General features: G+C 34.7%; 1 protein-coding gene across 9 annotated transcripts in view; it reads left to right on the top strand.

The window, feature by feature from the left end:
• Positions 1–14,084, top strand: part of TBC1D32 (TBC1 domain family member 32) — an 80,331-nt gene extending 66,247 nt beyond the window's left edge. For 7 of the 9 annotated variants that reach the window (XM_027633842.1, XM_027633847.1, XM_027633849.1 and 4 more), the window contains 6 exons: positions 5,640–5,706; positions 6,495–6,610; positions 7,576–7,730; positions 9,144–9,284; positions 11,051–11,239; positions 13,395–14,084. In XM_027633842.1, the coding sequence (XP_027489643.1) occupies positions 5,640–5,706; positions 6,495–6,610; positions 7,576–7,730; positions 9,144–9,284; positions 11,051–11,239; positions 13,395–13,514 (788 nt within the window). In that variant the 3' untranslated portion in view covers positions 13,515–14,084. Of the gene's footprint in view, positions 1–3,632; positions 3,859–5,639; positions 5,707–6,494; positions 6,611–7,575; positions 7,731–9,143; positions 9,285–11,050; positions 11,240–13,394 lie in introns of those variants that run through there. The other 2 variants (XM_027633843.1, XM_027633851.1) reach the window with 2 other exon arrangements.
• The last annotated feature ends 610 nt before the right edge of the window (positions 14,085–14,694 follow it).

The following is a 14,694-nucleotide window of genomic DNA, read 5'->3' as shown; positions in this document are numbered from 1 at the left end:
CTGATAGTTGTTTAATGAAGACAAGTCACATTTTTCATGAAAGTGGATTCAGTACAGCACAAAGATATTCAGTGTTTATCATATTTCTTGGCATGAGAAATTGATTATCTTAAAAAATGACAGCTTTGTAAACGTGTAGCTAGTTGTAATTAGAATAACACAGTCATCCATCTGCTGTGGAACCCCTCAGGATTTCAGTCTATTATAAAATTGCAAATATGGAAAAATCAAATTAGTTTGGGTTGTTATCATTTTCAAGATGAGAGAAGGAAAAATCTGATAAACCACTATGCAGTTGCAATTTTTAATTATAAACCAACAGAAATCTTGCATGAAGTTTACTTGCTGCTAGCAGCAATGACACTGCTGTGATGTGGATTGATGACTGAATCTGTGTGTTATATGTTAATGATCTCTGTCTATTCCCTTTCCTAGAATTAATACTTTCTAGTTTGCTTTCATTTTTCGTTCTTCTTGATAAAACCCAAAATACTGAAAACCAAATCATTGATGCGTAGCTGTAATAGGCAATAGAATGGCAAGAAACTGAAATTTGCTATAGTATAAAATACTATGCATTATGCCTTAGGGATATGAAGTTCCTAAAACAGCCTCTTACTCTTTCTGTTAGCAAATTCCAGTTCAATGCAAAAGAAATCTTTTGTGGAAATGTCTGTTTTCTCAAGGTTTCAACAAACCCATTTATCAGAGAAATTCCATGTGCAGAGTCATTTAATATGTTGGTGTCTGTGCTTTTTAATTGATCTCCACCATATGTTGCAGACTGCCCAAACTTGGGAATGCTGCAGCCTTTTTAGATTGGCAGGTTTTTTTGGTAGCTCTGCTTTTGCAGATGCCCTTGCAGTTGAGTCTTCTTTTTTCCACTGGACTTTATGAAGCAGCTCCTCCATGTACTGCCAGAGGGACAGAACCTCAGGGATTTCAGGCCTTGACCATAACACTCAAATGTCACGGTGTGTTTCTTCTAGATTAGGCTTCGTTTTCCAACTGAACAAAATCTCATATGAATTTCCTACCATTTAATGAGCTCTTAATCTTTGAAGGGTCAGGTGGGTTGAGTAAAGAACTAAGAAATTTTAAAAACACCAGTGGGAAGGTATCAGTATAGAGCTGTTCAGAAGGAGTAGCAAATGAGAAATACAGGTTTTCAACCCCAAATTGGTCTTAAAGGGAAGGAAAAGGAAGGACATTCTTACATTTTTCCTGCGTCATTTGATTAATCCGCTTCTTTAAAAACTGTTCTCCACTTTAAAATGCTGTCAGCAGAAAGCATTTTTCCCATTGCCCGTTTAGGTAATGGATTGAAAGCATGGGTCATTCTTAATGAGGCTGTTGCCAAAAATAGCTTGAGTATTTGTTATGACCAATACATAAAGAAGCTCTAATATGAATATTTTGATTTTGTACTGTTATGACAAGCGTACTGATGACATAACATATACGTTCAATACTCTGGGTGGAATAGCACATGGGATTACCTATCTCTGAGAAGCCAACAACATTCTCCAGCAAGTACTCTTGGATGTTGTTTATATTGTCTCCATTGGCAGTTCAAATCCAACACAGTAATACTTTTCTTTGAAATAAGATTTTTTTATAGACAATGATATATTCTAACAAGGAATATGAGATTCAGACTGTCAGAAGTACTCTAGATGAGTAGCCTGGTGGAGGAGGTGACACCATCAAAAAATTGTAGCAAATGACAGAGCAGAACATAGAGAAACTCATGACTTTTGCTGTGCTCCAAGTGTTTTAAAATAGAAAACTTTCATAAGAACATCAGAGAGAGGATGGATACTGACAGAACATAAAGATTTATATTGACTGCTTGGGCACCTGTCCATGGGTAATGTTTAGGTACCTGTTGAAGAATAAGAAAAAACCTGCTCTTTTTTAACAAAAAAAAAAATAAAATTAAGAGTTCCACAATTTCAGTTTATATGGACCAAGCCAAGGACTAGAGATCTGATAGCAAACGTACCTACTACTTTTAAGATTTTTGAAGCATCTGCAGGAATAATGCAGGTGGCCCTGGTTATCCTGGGATTTTCAGAATCCAGAATGCTTGCAGAATAGTTACTTGCATAGTTCCTTTGAATCAAAAGTCTTTTCCATCCATACAAAGAAAACTAATCTTTCTGAACATCACTGAAGTTAAAATTCAGCATGCATTAACATTTTCCAAAGATCATTTATGTAGACATAAACACATTTGGCCAGGGCATCAGGGAGTGAAAAAGTTAAATCAATAATGTGAGAGCTTTAATAATCTTCTTCACTGAACACAAAAGGAAGCCAGTGGTTTCTTTGGAGTAATAGCACTTTAAACAGGGAAATAAATTAAATATTATCTAAAGACCATACAAGTTCTCTGAAATATGCTGTAAGCTGTTTCAGCTTGGCATCCTGTCATTTCAGTATGAATGCAGTGTAGCCCGTTTTCTGATTTAAACACATAAAAGATTCATCATGGTAAGAGGGAAAATGAATAAGAAAGCAGTCTTCCATATAAGTTGTAAAGTTGATTGAAGTCTAGTCTGATCAGAGAGAATACTACAGGACTGTGCATGCCAGTTAACTTACTCTGAAATGTTTATAGCTAGAGATCGAGTTCAATAATTATATGTAGTTGCCTTTGGAAATTGTGCCTTATGGTGGTCTGGTTTTGTGCTCCTGAATGCTACAAAACATTCTGAAAAGACCTGCCCATTGAGGTGCTTTCTATTATAACAATTTTTTTAAAATTGTACATCAGCTCCCAGAGTTCTGGTATCCTTCAAGTCGCTCATTTAATTTTGGCTCAATTTCTAGTTTACAGTGTTTTACATTTTTAAAGAAAGAAGTGTAAAATATCTGTTCAACATAGATTTTTTTGTTTTATTAGATAAATAAAAAGGTAGCTGCCAAAGCATGTTTTTCATTCCATTTAATAATAGCCAGAGTGCTGTATCATGTTGTTATTAATTCACAGTTCAGAGAGGTGTTCTGGCCTTTGAGGATAAATGGCATTCTTATTTAGAAAACTGATATGTCTGTGCCTTTTATTATGAAGCCTATTGTGTTTCAAGGCAGTTATATCTGGTGTATTAACAAATATCCGTCAAATAAGTTTTGTAGAAAATTAACTGAGTGTATTGATTCAGAGGTATGGGCATCGTTACAATAGTACAGTCACAACATATTCCTCCAAGCTTACTAGTCAGCTTTTTAATCATGGATTGCAATATGCAGTATTTAAATATTCCACTTGGTTTTAATAACATTTTTCTAAGTTTAATGGAGCATTTAAGGTTTCTAGGTCCAGTTTTTAATCAGTGGGAAGTTGTCCTTTGTGTATTCTAAATGACTTTATAGTGTTCCAAAGCGTAGTCTTCCCACTCTTTTAAGTGGTAAACAAAATGGAAAATAAAAAGTTTTTACCCAGGACAAAGAACCATAGTTTGCATGTTCCCATTGTGAGTTGTGAATTAGCAGAGTACAGAGCTATGATTATGTCAAATACAGTGGTGTCTGAAAGCAAGAGTTTTTGCCTTGATAAGATACCTTGTGATAGAAAATTGTTATTCAGTCCAAACTCTATGTTAATTTTATCTTCTTTCACAATACAGGGGAAAATATCAAAAGGAAAACTGATAGGGAGAAAACCCTTTTCAGCAACTAACGAATTATTACAGCAGAGAAGAAAAGGCAGTGAGAATCAGTGAAGTCAGTTGTGTTTTTTTAATGTTAATGGGAAATAAGCATTCAGTACTTGTAAACTGTTACAAAATGGAAAGTAGGCTCAGACTGTGGATTGAGCTATTCCTCATTACACCCTTGCTGGACTGGAATCCGAGCTCCTGCATTGCCACCTGCAAGAGGATCCATCTCAAAATGGAGGCAGAGCTGTACTGTGGCTTAGAGGTTGTTGTACCCTTTGCATCTGTCCTGCCATTAAATAAATGGTGGTGTTAGGACTGAATTAGCCATTAGCCATCACCAACTCATTCAAATTCCCCCTATTTTCTAAGATGTAAGTACGCCTCTTGCCTTCATGGTTGCACGCAGGAACTTGAAAATGAATTGACTTAGTATGGTAATTGCAGGCTGAGTAAACAGGTAACTTGGAACAGGAGCTATAAAAAGTTAAGAACTGTTTCAGTTATCTCTGGGTTTTTAACTGAAAGGCCCTGTAATTTTATAAGTATTCTTCTAAATATTGCATTGCTGGTATGCTATACAAAAGGTATTGGAGCATCTGTTCTTTGGGTAAAAAAAACCCTCTCTGATGTGGTTTTTTATTTCAGTCCCATCAGATTACTGAATAAATTCATTTTACTCGAAGATCAGTTGATTTTTCTTATGCATAAATGTATTTGTCAAAAGTACAAGGTAATTTCTCATTAATTTTAACACTTTAAATTATTGTCCTCTGTGAAAGTTTTAAAACACAGTGAGTTTTTTTTTTCTTGCCATACTTCCTCTGCTGAATTTTACTGCTTCATTGTTGAGTGTAATTTGTAATTTTGTTGTATTATTTTCTTCATAAAAATTTCAACATACCTCAACTCGATTGAGCAGAGTGCCTTTTTTGGGGGGGGGGTTGGTGGGGCTTTCTTTCCTGAACCTGTTTCATTTTTAATCCCTTAGTCCCTGTTTGCTTACCAGGAACATAGAGTGTTTACCTGAATGAGAAGGAAGGGAATCCTTCAATTTGATTTCTCTATCTGTCTGAGGATATAGAAAAAATATATTAAGTTACTGTGTGATCTACTCAATCAGATTTTTGCATTTATCATTTACATGAATATATTTTAACTTCTGCCATATCTACTACATTTCTAACACATGTTGTCAGTTATTAGGGTTTTTTATTTGTTTCATTTGTTGCTGTTTTTTAAGTAGTGCTTTCAAAGAATTATATTAAAGGTTTAAGCCCTCAGTTTTGTAACTCGTAATATTATTAGACTGTAATGTTTGTCTGAAGTATAGTTATATTAGACGATACATGTTCATGATAGAAAAAATGCCCATTTTTAATTGAATTTAGAATTTAAAATTTAAGAAAATACTACAACAGAAGTTTCTTTATTTTTTCTAACTTGGATTTTTAATGTAAACAAATACAGAAAATGGAGTATGTGCTACTGTGTGAAAAAATGCATAGAAGTACAGGATTTTTAAAATCCATAAGTTATAAAGTTTTCTGTGATTCACATAAAAATAGAACTTTCTTTAATAAAGTTGGAATTACAGCTAAGAGACTTTAAGGCCACTGGAATGGAAGAAAGTAGATCAGAATATGTTGCCTTACCTGATTTCTAGGCAAAAAAATGATAAAGTGCTACTAAGAAATGGGACTGAAAAAGGTGTTGCTCACTTACATCATGCTGTAAAGCTAATGATAACCATACTAACTGTGAGGATTTCCTTATAAAGAAGGTGATTTTCATAAAAAACAATATATGAAGAATGCAGTTTCTTGATGTATCCTTTCCAAACTCTGCTAAACTAATTTTGAATAAGAAACAGTTCTGGAGAATTGGTATGCATACATAAAAGAAGCTTTTCATTCGTATTCAGTTAAAATCATATTTCCCATAATACTTTATTTAATTTATTTCCTTTTGTTTTAGCCATGGAAGATGTGAAGAAAGAATGCCTTTCATCTGTGCAGCAGCTTGGTGTTGAAATGACAGTCAGGTACATGGTATTAAAATATTTCCTTAGAGTATTTCTAGGATTTGTTTGATTTTCATGGAATGACTTTAATGATGCTTAATACATTGCTTTATACTATCTAAATCCAAGATAAACTTCAAGAAAATGAATTCTAACTGCAAATTAAAAAAAGTATTAGTACATAATTAAATTATCTTTACAGATTATATATGTTATTATCCTGCATTTTTGTAAAGACTAATTGTAACTTGCTAGTACGATTTACCATAAAATCGCATTATCCTGAATTATGTGTCTTTTTTTCCCTTGCATTACTTCTCTAAATGGTTCTCTTTAGCTAAGCTTAGTTATAGGCCATTTACACATTTTATTGGGCTGGTAATTTTCAGAGCTATGATGAAGAAAAAGCTAGGATGTCTGTACTTTCACAGGTTGCTATCTTTAGCATTAATATTTGAATTCTGATTATAATAATTACATGTACAATATAGTTATATCGAATTCTAAATATTGTATATGAAGAAACTGAGTCCTGTCTGAGTACTTGCTCCTCCCCATGATAGTCTCCAAAACTGAACTAAAAGGAGTTTAGATGAGGAACTGTAACACTAAGTAGGAGATGTTTGGTGTGTATCCTTCCTAGGTGGAGCATAGTAGGTTTTCTTTAATCATTTATATGTACATCTACAACACAGTAATGAACAATGCTATGACAGATTTACTGTTACAGGCTTATTAAATATGAGTTGTTGCTTTTAGATATTAAAAAAAGTATTTAAACAGTTTTGGGTTTGAACTTTTTGTGCTAGATATGGAAAATATTTAAACTTGCTAAAAGAAGATGCTGAAAATGGGCTGTGTTTCGTGTTAATGAATTGTGAGAAATTCCTGAAACAACAGCAAAGAACTGTGGTATCTTCGCTTTGTATCCTTTGTTGATGGTATAAGTTATATTGCCTAAAAATGCCAATGGAATTTGAAGTCTTGCTTTGGGCTTTTAATAGTGGCATAAATGTGTAATATTTACGGAAAACAATTTTTTAAAAAGCAGCACTTCTACTTTGAAAATCTGATAAGTTAAAATGCACACCCAGTGCACCCAAGAAAATGTTCACCCTTTTGTTCCCATACTTTTTTAGAAGTGCAAGTCTCATTCATTTTTGTCATTAACTGTTTTGGAGTGGGATCACATCTTTGTGTGTTATAAAGAGTCTCCAGCAATACAGCTTTGAGCATTAATGAGTATTTGTGGTACTTCCACAATATCAGCACTGTTAATGGTTTTGCCTGTGTAACGATAAATGAATGTAATCTGATCAACAGGAATGTTTTGACTTCTGACTCTTTTAGATCTAATGTGGAACTTTTTTTTTTTTAAACAAAACAGATACACCTTTCCAACAAGCTTTGCTCTATTCTTCATGTAGTAGACTTGCGTATCACTGTTAAATACACTTAAGATGTATTAGTCATAATATGCTTAATCACGTTTTTAAAGCTGTTCTTTTACTTTGTTGTTTTTTTTTCCTATAATTTTAACAACTCATGTTTTCCACTGTTCTCCTTTCTTGTACTTTATAAGCACACTTGTTTTGGTGCAGGATTTTTTGCATTTGCTTGGGTTTTGTTTACTTTTGTTGGTTTAGCTTGACTACTTATGGACTGAAAGAAAATTAGCGTATGAGGAAAACAAATGATTTCTCTTAATTCAGTTTGAGAGACAATTGTGCCTCAAGATGCTGCCTTCTGTGCAGCTCTATTCCGCTTGGCCCATCTCTAAAAAACCAGCTCTTGCCTCTGTGAGTACGACCTGGGGATGAGAAGGGCTGTAGTTCCTGCAGGGCAACGAGGAGGAGATCTCTCCCTGAGTTCCTTAACCTTCTCATTCAGACTGCTTGCAGGAGCGCTATGCTGGCTATGACTGGTTTGCATCTTCCATCTTCCTCATAATGTCAGGGGACAGGGAGAGGACGCTGACGTTTCTTCAGCAATTTTCATGTCTTCTTGTTTCAGCGTTTCTCTGGCTACCAAGACTGCATTTATCTGTAAGAATTTAAAATCTGTGTCTTTCTGAAAGGCAGCTTTGAAAGTTTATAAAGGAGACTTGATTAATTTCCTTACTTTTGGTGTGGGTTTTTTTGGTTTTTTTTTAATGCATTAAGTTTACATTAAAGCCCCCTAACTAAATGTATAACCCTGGAAAATTATCTCAGAAAAGTATAGTTTTGACAGTTGCTCAAATTGTTGTTTAAAAGGAATGAAAAAGCAAGTGGACTGATAGTAACAACAATGTTATTGAATCTTAAAGCTGGCAGTAAAGCAGACTTTGTTAGTGCCATTAAATTCTGTGCGAAGGCTGCAATACTGTTGAATGACCTTTTTTTAATTATTATAGTGTGCAAGTCCATCCATCTGATTTTTTTTTAGTAAAAGTATCAGTTTTGAAATTTACTTAATACATTAGAATATATTTAGTAAATTTTAAACATTCTTACTGCAAAAATACTATGTGATTGACGATTTTCAATTATCAGTGTTTTGGATCAAGTTTGTAGTATAGAAAACATCATTTCTATCTTTCGTTAGGGTGTTTCCATCTATTTAAAATAAAACCCTTTGTACATTGTCAAGTTGCCTTGAATGTCTTGAACATAAACTCTAAACCAACTGTAGTCTCTACTAGAGAACTCTGGGGTATAAGATGCAGGGAGTAGATTCCATACCTCTTCTGCATGTAGAATAATGTATGCATTAATATCAGCAGATCTGTCTTGTCACTAGAAGGGGTGACTGTATTGGTCCATTCACAGCACTGAGTTTGGCCCTGAGGTTGTTCCAGCCTAATGAAATTTGTGCTGAAATTTGCTCCATCGTGTGAATATAATTGTGCTGAAAACCATTGGCACCAAGGACTCATTGCCTAGAAACTGGGCATTGATATCCAGAGCCTTCCATAGGGATAAAATCTCTGCTGCTTTTGCTGCACAAAATAGAATTTCACTCATACACTCCACACGTCCTACAAAGAAATGTACTTACAGAAAAAAACTTCAAATACCACTGAAGTTCCATTCCACCAGTAAATGGGGGAAAAAATCCAACAGAAATTGGTCTTTTTTTTTCTTTCTATTCTTTTGTTTAAAATATGACAATGGTTTCTCCAACCCTTCGACAATTAAAGCCTATATACAATAAAGAACTAGACTCTAATTAAAAGGAATAATCAGGATATGTTATCAACACTTTTCTTTAGTTTTACTACAAGTTTTTATTGATGGTAGTATGACCTTTTTTGTTTATTCTGTTTCCTGTTTCTAAAATAATCAGAATGACTTATCTTACGTGTAAAAGTGTATATTTTTATATATTGTTCTCAGCAAAGTATTATAAAAAACAAACTTTTGTAGTCCGTGATCCTATTCCTCAATTTTTTTGTTGATGATGATGTTGTTAACCAGATTCACCTACCTATTACAACAGTGGAATATGGCATCCATCCAGTCTATTTTTGCAGTGCTCACCACATTGAAATGTTGCTGAAAGCTGAGTTGCCACTTGTCTGTTCAGCCTTCCACATGTCTGGCTTCACTCCGTCCCAGGTAACTGATCAAAGTGTATTTAAGTATCATCAACCTTTTGACTTAAATGCACAAAATCAAGAATGCTGAGGAACCACTGTGGGTTTTTTGTGCAGCACTTGTGTAGTGATTATGAAACTGGGGGTAAGAGATGGTATTGACCACATAATGACTTAGAGCATCTGAAAATAGAAAGCACCTGACTGGTAGAATAATGACAGTGTACTGAAGCTGATGACCTTCTATTACATATTCATGCGGAAAACTTGATAAAAATAATATATACTAAATGCTCAGATTTAGCATTAAAACTAAACCGAGTATCTGGATTAATTCTCTAAATTTTCTATAGGTGGGAAATGAGTAATTTGGAATAGTTATATAATAGGAAGCAGTTCCGGTGATATTAGAGCAAAATTAATTTTCTATGAGCTACCGTATCTATTACAGTCAGGTAACGCAATATTCTTTTATAGTAAAGAGATGTTACTAAAGAAGAATAGTTATAATGATAATAGCTATAATGATAGCTTTCATTTTGTGCACTTACAACAATTCTTTGGTATGAAGCATTACTTATAAAGACTGCAATCACGATGAGGCATGAAGAGCTTCATGCAGTAATGAGTTAGAAGGCCAATGCAGAAGACATCACACCACAGAAAGAAAGCTGTGCCGAGGCAAGGAAAATGTTGTTCATCTTACGCCTTCAAAATTCCTTTTTGCTGCAAGATTTGCAGCTGAAGAGACTTCTTAGTGGGGGCAGATGCCAGTGTGGTCCAGACATTGCTTAAAATAGCTTGGGGCTGGTCTTTGAGAAGATTGGCAGAAGAGGAAATTTATCTCAGCACAGGAATGAGGTGCTTATAATAAGGTCTGAAAACACTTGGGGAGAGTCAATTCTTCACCTACTCTTGTGCAAATTACACTTTTTTTGATTGTGTGCACTCAGTAATAGACTACTTACTGTTCTAAACTGCTGGAAAGGATTTTTTCATTTATTTATTGCGCTACTGAAATACCGCTGGTGGGTGCCACTGTATCTTTTGTGTGATTTTGCAGTTCTACTGCAGCATTAAAAAGAAACAAACTCTGAACTGTGGAAACAGTTCTGATGTATTTAAGTGATTGTGTGCATCAATAAATACCTCAAAACAGATTTACTGCCAGAGTACAGCTGTTGTCATCTGATTAGAATCCTGGTATCTCTCCTGCTGCATATTTTTAAACACTTTAAGGACTGATTAGCAGAAGATTTGTGGTCTAGAACTAAATGAAATGTCCATTATACATCTTAATACATTGTAATTTAGAACAGGAAAAAGGAGTCACTAACTGTGTTCCATACCCACTTCATTAAATGAAAATATCTCTTAAGGAAGGGCTTCATATTCATTTATAAGGCAAAGAACTAATATAAAGGAAAAACCACATTGAACACACCTTCATCACTGTCATTACCCTTTAGACCACATTTAAAACAAAGTCTTGAAAAAAATGACCTTTGTTTTCCTTGGATTTTGATTTTTATGTCTCAACCTCAGGAGTTGCTGGAATATACTCAAATAAGTGAGATGCATGGATACAGGGTGTTAAGTTTAGCTGAACTCACTAGAAGTCTGTTCAGAAGCTGTGCTTTAAAAATGATGATTCTTGGCTTCTTTTGTACCTCATCCCTTTAATTGTTATAGGAAAAGGGTTCTGTCTTATAGAAAAGAGATAAAGCTGATCAGTTATGACTGAATGTCTACAATGATTTAATTATATATACTTTCATTCTCATCTAGATTTGTCTGCAGTGGATAACTCAGTGTTTCTGGAATTACATGGACTGGAGTGAGATCTGTCACTACATTGCTATCTGTATTTTACTTGGTCCTGATTATCAAATATATATGTGTATTTCTGTGTTCAGACACCTACAGCAAGACATTCTGAAGCACACTGAAGCCCAAGATCTTCAGGTTTTTCTTAAAGTAATGGTTTCTTTTTTAATTTTTCAGTTGCTGAGGAGAAGCAAGGCTCTCAATACTGAAAACATACTTTATGTGGAACTCTTACTGAGTTTCACTTAGTTATTTTAAGTGAGTGGGATAATACTTCAATTTGATTCATTCCCTGGCAGGAAACTGTGGCATAGTATTTTCTAGAGAATAGCTTTCCTGTGTTTCCTAATCAGTTCCCTTCATAAGCAAAGTAAATAGCCACATTGAGTCATGTATGTGGACCCAATCTCATTAAAATAGATGCTCTCCAGAAAAGGTGAGTTTCGTATTGATGAGATGGCAATTACTGTACAACCAGCCACACAATTTCATATTCTTTCGGTATTATAAATTATGTTTGGGTTTTTTTGATTTTTTGCAGGGTACTGCTTAGCTGTAGCTGCAGTCACAAATGGATACAATATTTTACTCTTCTTCACAGAGACATTTTTGCCGTTTTCTCTGGTCTTTTTTCTCCTGTCAAAATTCTGCATCTTAGTCTATCCTAAGAATAGTAGTTTTCTGACTAGTTTGCATCCAACTTAGATATTCTTAAATGTCAGTTTCAGTCAGTTTCCTTGAAAATGTTTAGTACACAGTCTAATGAATGTATTGTTTAGTTTTCCCTGGTTTTGGACAATGTGGCTTAAAAGCTACATCTTTATGACATTACTGGATAGTATATGTAAATTATAGAAGAGAATTTGTATGTTGCCACTTACAGTATAAACAGGCCAAAGATTTGACACGATACTGTTAAATTAATGAGAAAAAATGTATATTAATGCAGTAGTGGAATATCTACAATTAATTGAGTGACCATTACAGTAAAAAAGTTCATAGCATAGTCTTGCTTCTGATAGCTCTTAATTAATAGAAATTTTAAAAAAAGAAAAATAGAACCATAGAATGGTTTGAGTTGGAAGGGACCCTAAAGACCATCTTGTTTCAACCTCCTGCCGTAGGCAGGGATACCTTCAGCTAGCCCAGGTTGCTCAAAGCCCCATCCAGTCTGGCCTTTAGCACTTCCAGGGGAGGCATGCTCAGGTTCTGCTCTGAGCAACCTGTGCCAGTGACTCACCATCCTCACAGTCAAGCTCTTCCTAATATCTAATCTAAACCTACTCTGAGTTTGAAGCCATTCCCCCGTCCTGTCACTACCTGCCATTCAGTTTCAGCTATATATATGATATATATATTTTATATTCCACTGTAGTCAGCCTTCTCACAGTGCATGAAGAACAACTTGAAAGGTAAAATTGCCTGTGTGTAGGGGAGGAGAAACACAAAGACCATTTTGAATTGCTGTTCAGATGCCAAAGTGCAGCCTTCCAAGCCTGAATATATGTTCTCAGGAGAATTCCATTTAGGAGAGATGCACAGTCAATACACCAGAGGTACAACGTGTCCACAGGCTTCAGAGAATATTTTGCAGCAAATGGTGCCAGCAGTGGTAATACTGATTAGCAGATGAGGGGTACACAACAGCAACAAATTCACCCATTTTATGTAACTGTTCTTCAGGATCCTGCTTTCCATGGTGCATCCGCCTTCTCCATCTAATATAGTAGCCATTACAAGGAACATGGTCTGTTTGTTTCTTTTTTCTCAGGGCAACTTCTTTTACTCTGTGCTTTGGAATTGCTAAGAATTACTCACTTGTGGTGATGCAGAAATACTTTGTCTGGATCAAGGTCTTCCTTTATCACTGATTCTAAAAATATGGATCTACTATTAATCTCTTGGTTTTCTTGAGAATCTAGCCAGATATAAAAGCCACACTTTATCATGCCCTGTGTTGGTGTAGAAATCTTTTTTTCAAAAGAATTTTTTAGTACCTGGCTTTCCCTTCTTAAAGCTTACTTTGTTTTTCTTAAAAATCTTTGATGTTATGTTCTCCAAAAATGAGATAAACAATCTCCACATGAAATAAAACTATCTGATACCAAGTCTGCAATTAGAAAAAACTATCTGGAAGCAGATATTTCCAAATATGTATTTCTAAATAAAATGTAATAAAATCTATTTTAAACATGCGGTCTGTGACAAGCAGAACAAAATATGCTATCTTTAGAAGCATAGAATTCACTGAGTTGTGCATCTTTTTTTCCTAGCTAATAAACGTTTTTTGTGTGTATTTGTTCAGGAAGAAGCAATCCATGGATTTCGAGTGAGTGATTATTTAGACTACATGGAAAAGTTGGAGGCAATCTACAGACCTATGCTGCTGAAAGACATGAGGACCATAAGAGTGCAGAATACATAGATGAAGCAAACAAGCACTTTATTTTCCAGTTTTGGTTACATCCTTTAAAAGGATGCTGATTGATTGATTGATTGATTGATACATCAGTCTCACCTAAAATCAACCAGGCTGTTTAAATGTACATACTGTAAAATAAATAGCAAGGGTTTTCACAATATAGTTTTTCAAAATGACGTACCTTAATTTTGATGACCAAATTTTCCCATACAGGCTATGTGCACAGTCTCATTTTCAGTTAGTAGAAGGCAGCTTCAGAACCCACGTGTAGGATGCTCGATCTTATAAAGCCTTGAACCTCTTCTCAAGTCACTGTATCATTGTCATCTCCTTGTAGCACAGTCCTAAAACCTTCATATTTTGTTAGGGTCTGACAAAGGGAATTTTTTTTCTATTTAGGAACAACTATGTATTCATGTACATGAGAAGTCTACAAATGAAAAACAGATTCTCTGTTCTGACTTTGTGGATAATGTTGAGAAAATGGGATGTTCAAATATGTGCAATGAAAAAACCCTTTATATTCCTGTCTTTTAAAAAATAAAATAAATAATTTTGTGTTATAAAACATAATTAGTTTTCCTATCTTAATGAAATTATAATCTTTAAAAATTATTGTTGTTTTTTAGAGATATGAATAGCGGGTCACTCAAGAGTTTCTCGTTCACTTATGCAGAGAGCGTATGTCACATGGAAAGAAAATCTCAAATTAGAACAATTATTAAAATTTCTTCTTAAATTTTGTTTATTAATGTATTTATATGGAAAAATGGAGAAAAACTGTGATCTGTTTTGCCTCATCCTTACCATCACTAGACATGTCTTCTCTCTCCCTCATACCCACTCTATATTATTTTTAGATTGTTTGTTCTTTTAATTTTGCAAGATTTTTTTCCCCTCCTCATTTTTGTATTTTGTTGGCCTCTTCTGTTCAGGGCTTTTCAACTGTGCTTAAAGGTATTCTCTCAGTAGATGCAATAATTCCCATTTCTCTCTACCCTATATTTTTCATTCTCTGCTACAAGAGGCATTATGGTGAAGTGGACTTTGGTCTGTTTCTCATATACCGCCTCACCTGTAGAACTTTCTGTTTCAAGGCTCTGTCTCATGAATTACTCGCACGTTCACTGCCTGAGTACTGGGAAGGTTGAAAGAGTTCAGACAGTGGGATTAGCTTGGTTTA

Source organism: Corapipo altera, unplaced genomic scaffold, assembly GCF_003945725.1.
Source record: "Corapipo altera isolate COAL_440 unplaced genomic scaffold, ASM394572v1 2b, whole genome shotgun sequence".
Classification (NCBI taxonomy): domain Eukaryota; kingdom Metazoa; phylum Chordata; class Aves; order Passeriformes; family Pipridae; genus Corapipo; species Corapipo altera.
This window is presented reverse-complemented; position numbering and strand designations above follow the sequence as displayed.